This window comes from Oncorhynchus kisutch, linkage group LG23 (assembly GCF_002021735.2).
Source record: "Oncorhynchus kisutch isolate 150728-3 linkage group LG23, Okis_V2, whole genome shotgun sequence".
In the NCBI taxonomy this organism is placed as follows: Eukaryota; Metazoa; Chordata; class Actinopteri; order Salmoniformes; family Salmonidae; genus Oncorhynchus; species Oncorhynchus kisutch.
The window spans coordinates 47,699,480-47,717,458 of record NC_034196.2 but is presented as its reverse complement, the minus strand read 5'-3'; the positions used below and the strand labels follow the sequence as shown (position 1 = coordinate 47,717,458).

The 17,979-nt window shown below is 41.5% G+C and overlaps 1 protein-coding gene across 2 annotated transcripts in view; it reads left to right on the top strand.

Moving 5' to 3' along the window:
• Positions 1-17,148, top strand: part of LOC109880303 (A-kinase anchor protein 2) — a 39,995-nt gene extending 22,847 nt beyond the window's left edge. For both annotated transcript variants that reach the window (XM_031802297.1, XM_031802298.1), the window contains exons 3-4: positions 3,393-3,595; positions 8,919-17,148. In XM_031802297.1, coding sequence (XP_031658157.1) covers positions 3,393-3,595; positions 8,919-9,026 — 311 coding nt within the window. In that variant the 3' untranslated portion in view covers positions 9,027-17,148. The remainder of the gene's footprint in view (positions 1-3,392; positions 3,596-8,918) is intronic.
• Positions 17,149-17,979: the final 831 nt, after the last annotated feature.

Genomic DNA, 17,979 nt, shown 5'->3' with positions numbered 1-17,979 from the left:
ACATAGTGGTCAACACAACTATAACATACTGGTCAACACTACAATAACATACTGGCCAACACTACAATAACATAGGACCATAGTGGTCAACACTACAATAACATAGTGGTCAACACAACAATAACATAGGACTATAGTGGTCAACACAACTATAACATAGTGGTCAACACTACAATAACATAGGACTATAGTGGTCAACACTACAATAACATAGTGGTCAACACAACTATAACATAGTGGTCAACACTACAATAACACAGTGGTCAACACAACTATAACATAGTGGTCAACACTACAATAACACAGTGGTCAACACTACAATAACATAGGACTATAGTGGTCAACACTACAATAACATAGTGGTCAACACTACAATAACATAGTGGTCAACACAACAATAACATAGTGGTCAACACAACAATAACATACTGGTCAACACTACAATAACATACTGGCCAACACTACAATAACATAGGACCATAGTGGTCAACACTACAATAACATAGTGGTCAACACAACAATAACATAGTGGTCAAAACTACAATAACATAGTGGTCAACACAACAATAACATAGTGGTCAACACTACAATAACATAGTGGTCAACACTACAATAACATAGTGGTCAACACAACAATAACATAGTGGTCAACACTACAATAACATAGGACCATAGTGGTCAACACTACAATAACATAGTGGTCAACACTACAATAACATAGGACTATAGTGGTCAACACTACAATAACATATGACCATAGTGTTCAACACTACAATAACATAGGACTATAGTGGTCAACACAACAATAACATAGTGGTCAACACAACAATAACATAGTGGTCAACACTACAATAACAGTGGTCAACACTACAATAACATAGTGGTCAACACTACAATAACATAGGACTATAGTGGTCAACACTACAATAACATAGTGGTCAACACTACAATAACATAGTGGTCAACACAACAATAACATAGTGGTCAATACAACAATAACAGTGGTCAATACAACAATAACATAGTGGTCAACACTACAATAACATAGTGGTCAACACTACAATAACATAGTGGTCAACACAACAATAACATAGTGGTCAACACTACAATAACAGTGGTCGATACAACAATAACATAGGACTATAGTAGTCAACACTACAATTACATAGGACTATAGTGGTCAACACTACAATAACATTGTGGTCAACACAACTATAACATTGTGGTCAACACTACAATAACATAGTGGTCAACACTACAATAACAAAGTGGTCAACACAACTATAACATAGGACTATAGTGGTCAACACAACTATAACATAGTGGTCAATACAACAATAACATATGACCATAGTGGTCAACACTACAATAACATAGGACTACAGTGGTCAACACAACTATAACATAGTGGTCAACACAACAATAACCTAGTGGTCAACACAACAAAAACATAGTGGTCAACACTACAATAACATAGTGGTCAACACAACAATAACAGTGGTCAACACTACAATAACATAGGACTATAGTGGTCAACACTACAATAACATAGTGGTCAACACTACAATAACATAGGACTATAGTGGTCAACACTACAATAACATATGACCATAGTGTTCAACACTACAATAACATAGGACTATAGTGGTCAACACAACAATAACATAGTGGTCAACACAACAATAACATAGTGGTCAACACTACAATAACAGTGGTCAACACTACAATAACATAGTGGTCAACACTACAATAACATAGGACTATAGTGGTCAACACTACAATAACATAGTGGTCAACACTACAATAACATAGTGGTCAACACTACAATAACATAGTGGTCAACACTACAATAACATAGTGGTCAACACAACAATAACATAGTGGTCAACACTACAATAACAGTGGTCGATACAACAATAACATAGTGGTCAACACAACTATAACATTGTGGTCAACACTACAATAACATAGTGGTCAACACTACAATAACATAGTGGTCAACACAACTATAACAGAGGACATTAGCTGTTGTGGTGAATGTAAACGATAGGTTTGTAAATTAAATCCACTCTGTCTCTTTGTTACTAAAGTTTTGTTGAAAAACCAAACTATTAGATCCTGCGTGTAATCGGGCCTGCTCCTGGCTAGAGTTGGCATATGTTTATGTACTCCTCCATTTTGAAAGCATTCTGATGGCTGATGGGAAACACGAGTTGTGTTGTAAAATCCGACTTGGGAATGCTTTGAAATGACAGGCTCCCTAACCCTCCCTCTGACATTCTTAGCTCCTGATTGGCTGTTTAAACAGAGTCCTGTAGTTTTTATGATAACGTTTGGGCTTCTCTAGGTTCAACATGCCGAGTTCTCTTAGCAACATGCCGAGTTTTCTAAGCAACATGCCGAGTTCTCTAAGCAACATGCCAAGTTTTCTAAGCAACATGCCGAGTTCTCTAAGCTACATGCCGAGTTCTCTAAGCAACATGCCAAGTTTTCTAAGCAACATGCCAAGTTTTCTAAGCAACATGCCGAGTTCTCTAAGCAACATGCCAAGTTTTCTAAGCAACATGCCAAGTTTTCTAAGCAACATGCCGAGTTCTCTAAGCTACATGCCGAGTTCTCTAAGCTACATGCCGAGTTCTCTAAGCTACATGCCGAGTTCTCGAAGCAACATGCCGAGTTCTCTAAGCTACATGCCGAGTTCTCTAAGCTACATGCCGAGTTCTCTAAGCTACATGCCGAGTTCTCTAAGCTACATGCCGAGTTCTCTAAGCTACATGCCGAGTTCTCTAAGCTACATGCCGAGTTCTCTTAGCAACATGCCGAGTTCTTTAAGCTACATGCCGAGTTCTCTAAGCTACATGCCGAGTTCTCTAAGCTACATGCCGAGTTCTCTAAGCTACATGCCGAGTTCTCGAAGCAACATGCCGAGTTCTCTAAGCTACATGCCGAGTTCTCTAAGCATGTCTAGCAACAGTTTCCCACTGCTCTGCCTTCCAGCAATACAACGCTGTGGTGGTTTTCGTGGTGAATTACTTCCCCCTTGTGCTAATGAGCCAGTACTGCATTCAATAGACACGACGCCGTCTTCCCATTCAATATTGATTAGATACAGAGTCAATGTAGAGGATAGACATGAAAATATTATATTCTATTATACTGTCTGTATTGACATATACAGTAGATACTGTCTGTATTGACATATACAGTAGATACTGTCTGTATTGACATATACAGTAGATACTGTCTGTATTGACATATACAGTAGATACTGTCTGTATTGACATATACAGTAGATACTGTCTGTATTGACATATACAGTAGATACTGTCTGTATTGACAAGATAATTTGTATTGTCCTTATATGACATTTATTCTGTGTGCATAACCTGCAGGTAAGATAAATCCTTCTGCATCCCCCTCCTCGTCTGAGAATCCTTCTGCATCCCCCTCCTCGTCTGAGAATTCCTCGCCCCTCTTGGACCTGGGCTGTGACGACTCTGGGGAGAGCGGGCGCCCCAAAAACTTCATGCAGACCCTGATGGACGACTACGAGAATCACAAAGTGAAGCGCCGGGAGAAAGTAGAGGACAACAGTGTGAGTAGTAGTAGTAGTAGTATAGTAGTAGTATAGCAGTAGTAGTAGTAGCAGCAGTAGTAGTAGTAGTAGTAGTAGCAGCAGTAGTAGCAGTAGTAGTAGTACTATCCATGTTCTCTTCAGCTGCTGTTACTGCACTGTCGTTCCCTGGGTTTAGTGACCTACATAGCATGGGTACCAGACCTTGTTGTACTATCATTCCACTGCTTGCCATATGCCAAATGTTTGGTGAAACGGAATGTTAGCACAAATAGGTTTGGTATCCAGGCTAAACCTACAATAAGTCTACTCTAGCAGCCTTTATCTAGCCAGGTCCCAGATATTTTTGGAGAGTTTGTCCTGACAATGACCATAGGAGTTGGCAAGACAGCACAAACTGCTACACGTACTGAGACAGAGAGGCACTGTTTCCCTCGCTCAGATTATTTCTCCGGTGAGATTCAGCTTGCAAATTGAAGGAAAATTATGAAAACACAGAGAGATGAAAGATAAATGATTTTGGCACCATGAATACAGGCCACTGTTCCACACATAAATAAAGGTTACCAGAACTCACAGTAGTTTTCCCCAACAACTGAACACATAAACAGTGGAAATGACAATAAAATAAACAGTGTAAATGACAATAAAACTAAGGAAATACAGGTTAGAAAAAGTTGTATTCAGTCAGTCAACCCAACCCGCCAACAGATCTCAGGCACAGAAAGGCCAAGGAGAACAGCTGATACCAGAGATCAGTCAGTCAACCCAACCCGCCAACAGATCTCAGGCACAGAAAGGCCAAGGAGAACAGCTGATACCAGAGATCAGTCAGTCAACCCAATCCGCCAACAGATCTCAGGCACAGAAAGGCCAAGGAGAACAGCTGATACCAGAGATCAGTCAGTCAACCCGCCAACAGATCTCAGGCACAGAAAGGCCAAGGAGAACAGCTGATACCAGAGATCAGTCAGTCAACCCGCCAACAGATCTCAGGCACAGAAAGGCCAAGGAGAACAGCTGATACCAGAGATCAGTCAGTCAACCCGCCAACAGATCTCAGGCACAGAAAGGCCAAGGAGAACAGCTGATACCAGAGATCAGTCAGTCAACCCGCCAACAGATCTCAGGCACAGAAAGGCCAAGGAGAACAGCTGATACCAGAGATCAGTCAGTCAACCCGCCAACAGATCTCAGGCACAGAAAGGCCAAGGAGAACAGCTGATACCAGAGATCAGTCAGTCAACCCGCCAACAGATCTCAGGCACAGAAAGGCCAAGGAGAACAGCTGATACCAGAGATCAGTCAGTCAACCCAATCCGCCAACAGATCTCAGGCACAGAAAGGCCAAGGAGAACAGCTGATACCAGAGATCAGTCAGTCAACCCGCCAACAGATCTCAGGCACAGAAAGGCCAAGGAGAACAGCTGATACCAGAGATCAGTCAGTCAACCCAATCCGCCAACAGATCTCAGGCACAGAAAGGCCAAGGAGAACAGCTGATACCAGAGATCAGTCAGTCAACCCAATCCGCCAACAGATCTCAGGCACAGAAAGGCCAAGGAGAACAGCTGATACCAGAGATCAGTCAGTCAACCCAATCCGCCAACAGATCTCAGGCACAGAAAGGCCAAGGAGAACAGCTGATACCAGAGATCAGTCAGTCAACCCGCCAACAGATCTCAGGCACAGAAAGGCCAAGGAGAACAGCTGATACCAGAGATCAGTCAGTCAACCCAATCCGCCAACAGATCTCAGGCACAGAAAGGCCAAGGAGAACAGCTGATACCAGAGATCAGTCAGTCAACCCAATCCGCCAACAGATCTCAGGCACAGAAAGGCCAAGGAGAACAGCTGATACCAGAGATCAGTCAGTCAACCCAATCCGCCAACAGATCTCAGGCACAGAAAGGCCAAGGAGAACAGCTGATACCAGAGATCAGTCAGTCAACCCAATCCGCCAACAGATCTCAGGCACAGAAAGGCCAAGGAGAACAGCTGATACCAGAGATTTGTAGTTGTCCAATAATAGAAACGAGTGGATCCAATCATTGTTACTCTTACAAGATGACTACAATGCTCACTTTGTGAGTATGTGTAACTCTGTGTTGTTGTTTGTGTCGCATTGCTTGTGCTTTATCTTGGCCAGGTCGCAGTTGTAAATGAGAACTTGTTCTCAACTAGCCTACCTGGTTAAATAAAGATGAAATAAAATTTAAAAATCCTCCTCAGTGAATTTCAGAAAAACAGAAGTAGTGTAATTTTAAATATTTTTGGTAAAACTAAATATATTCACGTCACAGAATAATTTATACAGTTTTGCAATGAAGGTCTACAGTAGCCTCAATAGTACTCTCTGGGGTAGCACCGTGGTGTAGCCGGAGGACAGCTAGCTAACAGTTTTGAAGAAATGTATTTCTTCCAAAATTAAGGAGAAGCACGAGAGAGAGAGCTAGCTATATTTCGTAGTATATATATTTTTTACTCTCACTTACTTAGCTAGGGTTGAATGCAGCAAGTTTAGCCTTCTCAAACACTTGGCTCAAACAGAGAGGGATGCTATGTTAGCTAGCTTGGTATGGCTATCCAACACTGGAACTCTTCCAAGTCGAGCTAAGGTTTTGGTTTTATTAATTTATTGCCACCGGGGCCTGCCGGTGTAACTGCTAAACTGCTTGCTGACTCTACACTGTACTGCATGATTGTAGCAGTTTTACTAATGCATTAGTCCTAGTAGCCATGTTGACTATGACGTGACAACGATGTAGGCTGTGCGTAGCAGTTAGCAGTCATGATATGGTTTGGTTTGGAACGTTTTTTTTGCCTGGTCACAGACAGCTGATGTGTTGTGCACTGAAGTCCATAAGCAAAGGGAAAAGGTGAGAAGAGGAGAGTGTGTCGATATTATTCCTTCTCGCATCTGTATGCAATGAGCTGGGGGCGGCAGGGTATCCTAGTGGTTAGAGTGTAGAGGAGGCAGGTAGCCTAGTGGTTAGAGCGTAGAGGGGGCAGGTATCCTAGTGGTTAGAGTGTAGAGGAGGCAGGTAGCCTAGTGGTTAGAGTGTAGAGGTGGCAGGTAGCCTAGTGGTTAGAGTGTAGAGGGGGCAGGTATCCTAGTGGTTAGAGTGTAGAGGCGGCAGGTAGCCTAGTGGTTAGAGTGTGGAGGCGGCTGGTATCCTAGTGGTTAGAGTGTAGAGGGGGCAGGTATCCTAGTGGTTAGAGTGTAGAGGGGGCAGGTATCCTAGTGGTTAGAGTGTAGAGGGGGCAGGTATCCTAGTGGTTAGAGTGTAGAGGAGGCAGGTAGCCTAGTGGTTAGAGCGTAGAGGGGGCAGGTATGCTAGTGGTTAGAGTGTAGAGGAGGCAGGTAGCCTAGTGGTTAGAGTGTAGAGGGGGCAGGTATCCTAGTGGTTAGAGTGTAGAGGGGGCAGGTATCCTAGTGGTTAGAGTGTAGAGGAGGCAGGTAGTCTAGTGGTTAGAGCGTAGAGGGGGCAGGTAGCCTAGTGGTTAGAGTGTAGAGGAGGCAGGTATCCTAGTGGTTAGAGTGTAGAGGGGGCAGGTATCCTAGTGGTTAGAGTGTAGAGGGGGAAGGTATCCTAGTGGTTAGAGTGTAGAGGGGGCAGGTATCCTAGTGGTTAGAGTGTAGAGGAGGCAGGTATCCTAGTGGTTAGAGCGTAGAGGGTGCAGGTATCCTAGTGGTTAGAGTGTAGAGGAGGCAGGTATCATAGTGGTTAGAGTGTAGAGGGGGCAGGTAGCCTAGTGGTTAGAGTGTAGAGGTGGCAGGTAGCCTAGTGGTTAGAGTGTAGAGGAGGCAGGTAGACTAGTGGTTAGAGTGTAGAGGGGGCAGGTAGCCTAGTGGTTAGAGTGTAGAGGGTGCAGGTATCCTAGTGGTTAGAGTGTAGAGGGGGCAGGTATCCTAGTGGTTAGAGTGTAGAGGGGGCAGGTATCCTAGTGGTTAGAGTGTAGAGGAGGCAGGTATCCTAGTGGTTAGAGTGTAGAGGGGGCAGGTATCCTAGTGGTTAGAGTGTAGAGGGGGCAGGTATCCTAGTGGTTAGAGTGTAGAGGGGGCAGGTATCCTAGTGGTTAGAGAGTTGGGCCAATAACGGAAGGTTGTAAGTTCAAACCCCCGAGCTGACAAGGTACAAATCTGTCGTTCTGCCCCTGAACAGGCAGTTAACCCACTGTTCCCAGGCTGTCATTGAAAATAAGAATTTGTTCTTTACTGACTTGCCTAGTTAAATAAAAATTAATGTGACTGCTATGAAAGTGAACTGTGTTTGCGTGTGATCAGGGGTGTATTCATTGTGCTGATTCTGTTTAAAAACTTTATAGCAGCACCCAGCTGTAGCACGCGCTCCAGCAGGTATATCTCTCTGGTCACCCCCAAAACCAATTCTTCCTTTTGCCGCCTCTCCTTCCAGTTCTCTGCTGCCTGGAAACTGGAAACACTTATCTCCCTCACTAGCTTTAAGCACCAGCTGTCAGAGCAGCTCACAGATTACTGCACCTGTACATAGCCCACCTATAATTTACCCCAAACAACTACCTCTTTCCCTACTGTATTTATTTATTTATTTAGGTCCTTTGCACATTATTTCTATCTCTACTTTGCACATTCTTCCACTGCAAATCTACCATTCCAGTGTTTTACTTGCTATATTGTATTTACTTCGCCACCATGGCCTTTTTTTTGCCTTTACCTCCCTTCTCACCTCATTTGCTCACATTGTAAATAGACTTGTTTTTCTACTGTATTATTGACTGTATGTTTGTTTTACTCCATGTGTAACTTTGTGTTGTTGTTTGTGTCGAACTGCTTTGCTTTATCTTGGCCAGGTCGCAGTTGTAAATTGTTCTCAACTTGCCTACCTGGTTATTTAAATAAAGGTGAAATAAATCAAATATATATATATATATATATTTTAAATAAGGGAAATGTGAATATCAGGTAGTAGCCTAAACCTATTGATGTTACATTGAACTGGGTGAATGGAATATGAATGACAGTCATCCCAATATGCTGTAATAGAAATAAGGCCATGCTCATGAAAAAAAGATAACCCTCCCTTATCTTAAACGGCACGGACCACCACTGAATCTGAGGTACCCAAAATATTTTCAGGCATGGAATTGCCCTGCTACAGTTTTTAGGCTTCTATGGCGGTCATTACAAAAGACGTGTAAAACTACAAAAAATATCATGTAATACCAGAGACTCAGATCAACTTTATTTATTTGTATTTATTTATTTAAGGGAAATGAATTCATTAATTATCCCCAGGTACTGCCTGAAGTCCTGTCTCTACTCCCTGTAGACTGACTTGTTGTTTGTTGTCTGGGTTACCAGGTGTTGGAGGCCACCCGCGTCACCCGCAGGAAAAGCAACATGGCGCTGAGGTGGGAGGCGGGGCTTTACACTAACGAGGACGGAGAAGAAAAAGAGGAAGAGGAGTAGTAGTCTGTGACTATCAGGGATGGAAGGAGGAGGGACATAGCAGCAACACAACTACAAGTATTTATTTTACTCAAGTATTCTGATCACATGATCTGTCACATGATCTACTGGATGGACCAACCTGGAGCATCAGCAAGCCCTGCCAACAGTGAAACGGAGAGACCCATGGGATATGGCTGGTTGCCAAGTGACGGACAAGTAACCGTGATGACAACAACAGTGTGTTCGGGCAGGTCATTTTGGAATGTTTGGACTTTTCCAGATAAAAGGTGTGTAAAGGACTGTGCAGATGATGACAACGATGAGTCATACGCCAAGTGATCCTGAAATATTAGAGCTCAATTTCGAGTCTCATAGCAAAGGGTCTGAATACTTATGTAAATAAGATATTTCTGTTTTTTTTATATATTTAATACATTTACAACAACAAAAATGAAAATAAATACAGAAATATCTAATTTACATAATTATTGTCCCCTGAGTCAATACTTTGTGGAAGTAAATTTGGCGGTGATTACTGCTGTGACTCTTTCTAGGTAGGTCTCTTTGGCCATTATTATTTTTTAAATTCTTCAAGCTCTGCCAAGTTGATAGTTGATCATTGCTCTCCCAGTGTCTCCCAGTGTCTGCTGGAAAGCAAAATGAATCAGGTTTTCCTCTAGGATTTTGCCTGTGCTTATAGCCGTTTCAGTTTTTTTTGTACAAAAAACTCCTTAGTCCTTGCCGATGACAAGCATACCCATAACATGATGCAGCCACCACCATGCTTGAACATATGAAGTGGTACTCAGTGATGTGTTGTGTTGGATTTGCCCCAAACATAACGCTTTGAATTCAGGACAGAAAGTTAATTTCTTTGCCACATTTTTGGCAGTTTTAATTAAGTGCCTTGTTGCAAACAGGATGCATGTTTTTAAATATTTTTATTCTGTACTGGCTTCCTTCTTTTCACTCTGTCATTTAGGTTAGTATTGTGGACTAACTACAATGTTGTTGATCCATCCTCAGTGTTCTCCAATCACAGACATTAAACTCTGTAACTGCTTTAGAGTCACCATTGGCCTCATGGTGAAATCCCTGAGCAGTTTCCTTCATCTCCAACAACTGCATTAGAAAGGACGCCTTTGTCTTTTTAGTGACTTGGTGATACGCCATCCAACGTCTAATTAATAACTTCACAATGCTATATTTTTTATTTTGTTTATTTTTTAGATCTAACAATCGAGGCCCTTCTTTGTGAGGCATTGAAACACCTCGCCGGTCTTTGTGGTTGAATCTGTGCCTCAAATCAAATCAAATGATTTGATTTGATTTGATTTGCCTGACATTCATTACTTGGTTAAGGGTCCTTACAGATAATTGTATGTGTGGAGTACAGAGATGGGGTAGTTATTAAGAAATCATGTTAACTACTATTATTGAACACCGAACTTATTACACAATTTGTTAATTAAGCACATTTATAACTCGTGAGCATATTCAGGCTTACCATAACAAAGGGGTTGAATACATATTTACTCAAGACATTTCATCTTTTCATTTTTTATTTTTTATTAATTTAAAAAAAAATCTACAAACAGAATTCCACTTTGACATTATGGGGTATGTATGTAGGCCAGTGATACAAAATGTCAATTTAATCCATTTAAAAATTCAGTCTATTACACAACAAAATGTGGGAAAAGTCCAGGTGTGTAAATACTTTCTGAAGGCAGTGTACAATACGACAATAGAATGAACTACCATGGGGACACTCAAAATGGCCGCCCATTACAACAATACGACAATAGAATGAACTACCATGGGGACACTCAAAATGGCCACCCATTACGTCAATACGACAATAGAATGAACTACCATGGGGACACTCAAAATGACCGCCCATTACGACAATACGGCAATACGACAATAAGACAATAGGACAATAGGACAATACGACAATACGACAATAGAATGAACTACCATGGGGACACTCAAAATGGCCGCCCATTACAACAATACGACAATAGAATGAACTACCATGGGGACACTCAAAATGGCCGCCCATTACGACAATACGACGATACGACAATAAGACAATAAGACAATACGGCAATACGACAACACGACAATAGAATGAACGACCATGGGGACACTCAAAATGGCCGCCCATTACAACAATACGACAATAGAATGAACTACCATGGGGACACTCAAAATGGCCGCCCATTATGGCATCATTCTGATTCTATGGAGGAGACACAATACATGTCGGGGGAGATTTATTTCTAGACTAACACTGTTCAAAGCATTAATCATTCTACTGGTTTCCAAACTGTCTGTGTGTTGTAGTATTCGAATGTCAGATATTTATTTTCTTTTTTTTAATTCTCTGATCATTTATATTGGCATTGCTTGTTTAATTGCTCTCTTCTCTGATGTACGCCGTTTTGAAGTTTAACATAATGAAATAGGATGGATGTGTATTTCATCTCTCTAGAAGAAATGTTCTTATGTTTGCTTCTGGTGTGCTGGGGAATATTGCAATAATATCTCTGCAAATTGTTTAACTCTTGACCTTGCCAGCTAAGGGAAAGAATGGTGAGAGTTATGTTGGGTTTTAAAAATATATTTTTTTTATGCTTTTTGGAGATAACACCATTATGATACAAAACAATGTATTGGAGTTGCTAGATTGGACCAAGGACTACACACTTTCAAAGCACCACAATCTATTGACGTCAATAGAGATATTTTGCATGATAAAAATAGAACACTTTTTTTTTTATCCAGAAGTCATGTCTTTCAAAGGGATACATATTTTTCGTTACACATTTAAGTATTTTTCTAAACGTGGAGACATCCAATTGCTCTGTCCAGCTCTATGTTCAGCTCTATGTCCAACTCTATGCCCAGCTCTATGTCCAGCTCTATGTCCAACTCTATGTCCAACTCTATGTCCAGCTCTATGTTTTAAGTCAAGCTCTACTGTATGTCCAGCTCTATGTCCAGCTCTATGTTTTAAGTCAAGCTCTACTGTATGTCCAGCTCTATGTCCAGCTCTATGTCCAACTCTATGTTCAGCTCTATGTTTTAAGTCAAGCTCTACTGTATGTCCAGCTCTATGTCCAGCTCTATGTCCAGCTCTATGTCCAGCTCTATGTTTTAAGTCAAGCTCTACTGTATGTCCAGCTCTATGTCCAGTTCTATGTTTTAAGTCAAGCTCTACTGTATGTCCAGCTCTATGTCCAGCTCTATGTCCAGCTCTATGTTTTAAGTCAAGCTCTACTGTATGTCCAGCTCTATGTTTTAAGTCAAGCTCTACTGTATGTCCAGCTCTATGTCCAGCTCTATGTTTTAAGTCAAGCTCTACTGTATGTCCAGCTCTATGTTTTAAGTCAAGCTCTACTGTATGTCCAGCTCTATGTCCAGCTCTATGTCCAGCTCTGTTTTAAGTCAAGCTCTACTGTATGTCCAGCTCTATGTACAGCTCTATGTCCAGCTCTATGTTTTAAGTCAAGCTCTACTGTATGTCCAGCTCTATGTCCAGCTCTATGTCCAGCTCTATGTCCAGCTCTATGTCCAGCTCTATGTTTTAAGTCAAGCTCTACTGTATGTCCAGCTCTATGTCCAGCTCTATGTTTTAAGTCAAGCTCTACTGTATGTCCAGCTCTATGTTTTAAGTCAAGCTCTACTGTATGTCCAGCTCTATGTCCAGCTCTATGTCCAGCTCTGTTTTAAGTCAAGCTCTACTGTATGTCCAGCTCTATGTCCAGCTCTATGTCCAGCTCTATGTTTTAAGTCAAGCTCTACTGTATGTCCAGCTCTATGTCCAGCTCTATGTCCAGCTCTATGTTTTAAGTCAAGCTCTACTGTATGTCCAGCTCTATGTCCAGCTCTATGTTTTAAGTCAAGCTCTACTGTATGTCCAGCTCTATGTTTTAAGTCAAGCTCTACTGTATGTTCAGCTCTATGTTCAGCTCTATGTCCAGCTCTATGTCCAACTCTATGTCCAGCTCTATGTTTTAAGTCAAGCTCTACTGTATGTCCAGCTCTATGTTCAGCTCTATGTCCAGCTCTATGTCCAGCTCTATGTTTTAAGTCAAGCTCTACTGTATGTCCAGCTCTATGTATTAAGTCAAGCTCTACTGTATGTTCAGCTCTATGTTCAGCTCTATGTCCAGCTCTATGTCCAGCTCTATGTTTTAAGTCAAGCTCTACTGTATGTCCAGTTCTTTCATAGCAAATTCAGAACAAGACATAGAAGTATTAACTTCTCTAAATGGACTGAATGAACAACACTGAAACCAGAGATGATTAGACAACGGACCGGATAACAATCATGCTGTTATTGACCGACAGACACTACTACAACAAAAGGAACATGTTGTTTTACTCTGTGGATGTTGTTCTCCTAAATGAGGGCCCTGCCAGCTCTACCGTCCCACAAACCAGGTTCTGAGAACTGTTTAGGGAAGTAGGCCATGTACCGTGGCCCTCCGAGCCCACAGAATGTTCTAGGCATGCTCCAAGTCCGTTCATCTCCCTGACAAAGCACAGGGGCCGCGTTCCAAATGATTGTGCTCAGGCAATGGTCAAATGAAGTGCACTATACAGGGAATAGGGTGTCAATTGGGACGTGTCCACAATCCACAATATTATTTTTGTGTTTCTTATTGTGTTCTAGAAAATCTTCTTCTTTTTTTACATTGACAATTATTTCATGGGCTTTCACTATTGTGTTTCATGGGATATCACTATTGTGTTTCATGGGATATCACTATTGTGTTTCATGGGATATCACCATTGTGTTTCATGGGCTATCACCATTGTGTTTCATGGGATATCACTATTGTGTTTCATGGGCTATCACTATTGTGTTTCATGGGCTATCACTATTGTGTTTCATGGGCTATCACTATTGTGTTTCATGGGCTATCACTATTGTGTTTCATGGGATATCACTATTGTGTTTCATGGGATATCACTATTGTGTTTCATGGGATATCACCATTGTGTTTCATGGGATATCACTATTGTGTTTCATGGGATATCACTATTGTGTTTCATGGGATATCACCATTGTGTTTCATGGGATATCACCATTGTGTTTCATGGGATATCACTATTGTGTTTCATGGGATATCACTATTGTGTTTCATGGGATATCACTATTGTGTTTCATGGGATATCACTATTGTGTTTCATGGGATATCACTATTGTGTTTCATGGGATATCACTATTGTGTTTCATGGGATATCACCATTGTGTTTCATGGGATATCACTATTGTGTTTCATGGGATATCACCATTGTGTTTCATGGAATATCACTATTGTGTTTCATGGGATATCACCATTGTGTTTCATGGGATATCACTATTGTGTTTCATGGGCTATCACTATTGTGTTTCATGGGCTATCACTATTGTGTTTCATGGGCTATCACTATTGTGTTTCATGGGCTATCACTATTGTGTTTCATGGGATATCACTATTGTGTTTCATGGGATATCACCATTGTGTTTCATGGGATATCACCATTGTGTTTCATGGGATATCACTATTGTGTTTCATGGGATATCACTATTGTGTTTCATGGGATATAACCATTGTGTTTCATGGAATATCACTATTGTGTTTCATGGGCTATCACTATTGTGTTTCATGGGATATCACTATTGTGTTTCATGGGATATCACTATTGTGTTTCATGGGATATCACTATTGTGTTTCATGGGATATCACCATTGTGTTGCATGGGATATCACCATTGTGTTGCATGGGATATCACTATTGTGTTTCATGGGATATCACTATTGTGTTTCATGGGATATCACCATTGTGTTTCATGGGATATCACCATTGTGTTTCATGGGACATCACTATTGTGTTTCATGGGATATCACTATTGTGTTTCATGGGATATCACTATTGTGTTTCATGGGATATCACTATTGTGTTTCATGGGATATCACCATTGTGTTTCATGGGATATCACCATTGTGTTTCATGGGATATCACTATTGTGTTTCATGGGATATCACCATTGTGTTTCATGGGATATCACCATTGTGTTTCATGGGATATCACTATTGTGTTTCATGGGATATCACCATTGTGTTTCATGGGATATCACCATTGTGTTTCATGGGATATCACTATTGTGTTTCATGGGATATCACCATTGTGTTTCATGGGATAAAGAAGCTTTGATTGGATGTTTCTGCTTAAGTCTGACGACACATGGGAGAGTGTGTTTCTCTGATTCTAATGTGTGTGTGGCAACAGTGTTAACTGAGTGACAATGTTGCTGTGATGACATACAGACAGTATTCTGTTTGCCTTGGGGGAGAGTGAGAGAGGGAAGAGGGCGAGAGAAGGGTGAGAGAGAGAGGAGGGGAGAGGGAAAGAGCATGACTTGAACTTCCTAAGATTGTCAGGGAAGTTGAACTGAGATTGACCTGTGAACGAGGAAGTGGAGCATAGTGCAGTACATAATCACGCTGATATTACTGAAAGACAGTGTTGATAGTTTGACATGATGAACAGCTAGACAAGCTTTTTCTATCTGAAATAATCATTTTAACTCACAAAAGTAGAGGTTTGTTTTATTGCCTGGTAGCTTTGAGATGTTTTTTTATGATGAGAGACTTTATAAAACTTGTGCAGTGGAAAATACACTAAAGGAAAATAGTTTTCCTGAGGCCTGTATCTAAATGTCATGTACAGTAATGTAAACAAGCTGTGTATGTTTATGTGTCCGTGTGTGTGTGTGTGTGATGGTCCTCAGCGTGGTAAATCCACAACAGATAAATATGCAAGTCAAGGTGAGTAACAGGAGTGTCTGCTTTTCTAGCTTCACATCACAATGCTATTTGATTAGCATAAGGCTAAATGTAATTACTGCAAATCCTAATTGTGTCTGCTATTGCCAAATGTCTTTAACATGTACAGGTGTCTCTTAATATGAGAATGCTTCTTGGGCGTATGATACAAAAACAACACAAATCCTATAATTAAATCAAGCTGAATTTGGTCTCGGGAACTTGAAAAGAAAGTAGTAATTTCTTGAATTAATAAATTAGTGTTGACAGTTTATATTTGGTGGGATAATGCAGTTTGTCATGAGTGAATACAAAACCATTTAAGGGTCTGGGAACAAATGAGGAAGTAGCAGAACAGTGATAACACACTATACAGTAATAATGTAAATGCCATGTAGAGCACATTTGCAAGTGTTAAATTCTTGGTATAAAGGGTTATGAATGCAATATCTGAGTGTTGATTCTAGTGGTGTTAACACCAGTGGTATATCTGAGTGTTGATTCTAGTGGGGTTAACACCAGTGGTATATCTGAGTGTTGATTCTAGTGGGGTTAACACCAGTGGTATATCTGAGTGTTGATTCTAGTGGGGTTAACACCAGTGGTATATCTGAGTGTTGATTCTAGTGGGGTTAACACCAGTGGTATATCTGAGTGTTGATTCTAGTGGTGTTAACACCAGTGGTATATCTGAGTGTTGATTCTAGTGGGGTTAACACCAGTGGTATATCTGAGTGTTGATTCTAGTGGGGTTAACACCAGTGGTATATCTGAGTGTTGATTAAGATGGCTTTACATATAGTTATAACCGCGAAAGGCTTTGCTATACTATTTTACCATATATACCACCATCGTCCAAAGTGGAGAGCTCCATGATTGAAGCTCTGTAGGTTACAGTCGAGTAGACCCTAGTGGGAGGGGGAATAGGTTACAGTGGAATAGACCCTAGTGGGAGGGGGAATAGGTTACAGTGGAGTAGACCCTAGTGGGAGGGGGAATAGGTTACAGTGGAGTAGACCCTAGTGGGAGGGGGAATAGGTTACAGTGGAGTAGACCCTAGTGGGAGGGGGAATAGGTTACAGTGGAGTAGACCCTAGTGGGAGGGGGAATAGGTTACAGTGGAGTAGACCCTAGTGGGAGGGGGAATAGCTGATGTGATAAAGAAGCAATCATATGCATGTGTAAAACCCTACCTATGTTTGTATGTTAGCCCCTTGTATGTTCATATTCTGCTTCTGTTGGTTTATATAGTAGGCTACTTGTATTCACAGTTATACGCCTATATAATTATTTTGTCATTAAAAAGAACATCTGTAATTTTGTGACCAATTCTCGATTATTATTTAATTCATTATGCAGCTGCTCAGTTTCCCTGTTGGAGTCATTTTACAGTATTTTATCACCTGATAAAATACTGTCACTGTTAACACTCACACTGATTCACCTCACACACATACTGATTCACCTCACACACACACTGATATCACCTCTCACACACACTGATTCACCTCACACACATACACTGATTCACCTCACACACCCACACTGATTCACCTCTCACACACCCACACTGATTCACCTCTCACACACACACTGATTCACCTCTCACACACACACTGATTCACCTCACACACACACACACACACAACTGGCATACTGGACACCCCCACAGCAACCACTGGCGTACTGGACACCCCCACAGCAACCACTGGTGTACTGGACACCCCCACAGCAACCCCTGGCATACTGGGCACCCCCACAGCAACCACTGGTGTACTGGACACCCCCACAGCAACCACTGGCATACTGGACACCCCCACAGCAACCACTGGTGTACTGGACACCCCCACAGCAACCACTGGTGTACTGGACACCCCCACAGCAACCACTGGCATACTGGACACGCCCACAGCCACCACAAGGTGGTGGGGGAGGGGGAGGGGGGGCACATGAGCTCCTGTAGCCCCTGTCATCAATCTTCATTTTTTTATGTAATAAATAATTTTGACATTAACCCGACAAAAACTCATTGATAAACCTTGTTAATGTCCATATGTACTGGGAAGCTAAGGGTTTGTTTCTGGAGCTTCCGAAATGTGCCTATGAGTATTTTAATTCGCTCAAAGAAGGGTAAATAAGGCCTAGCTC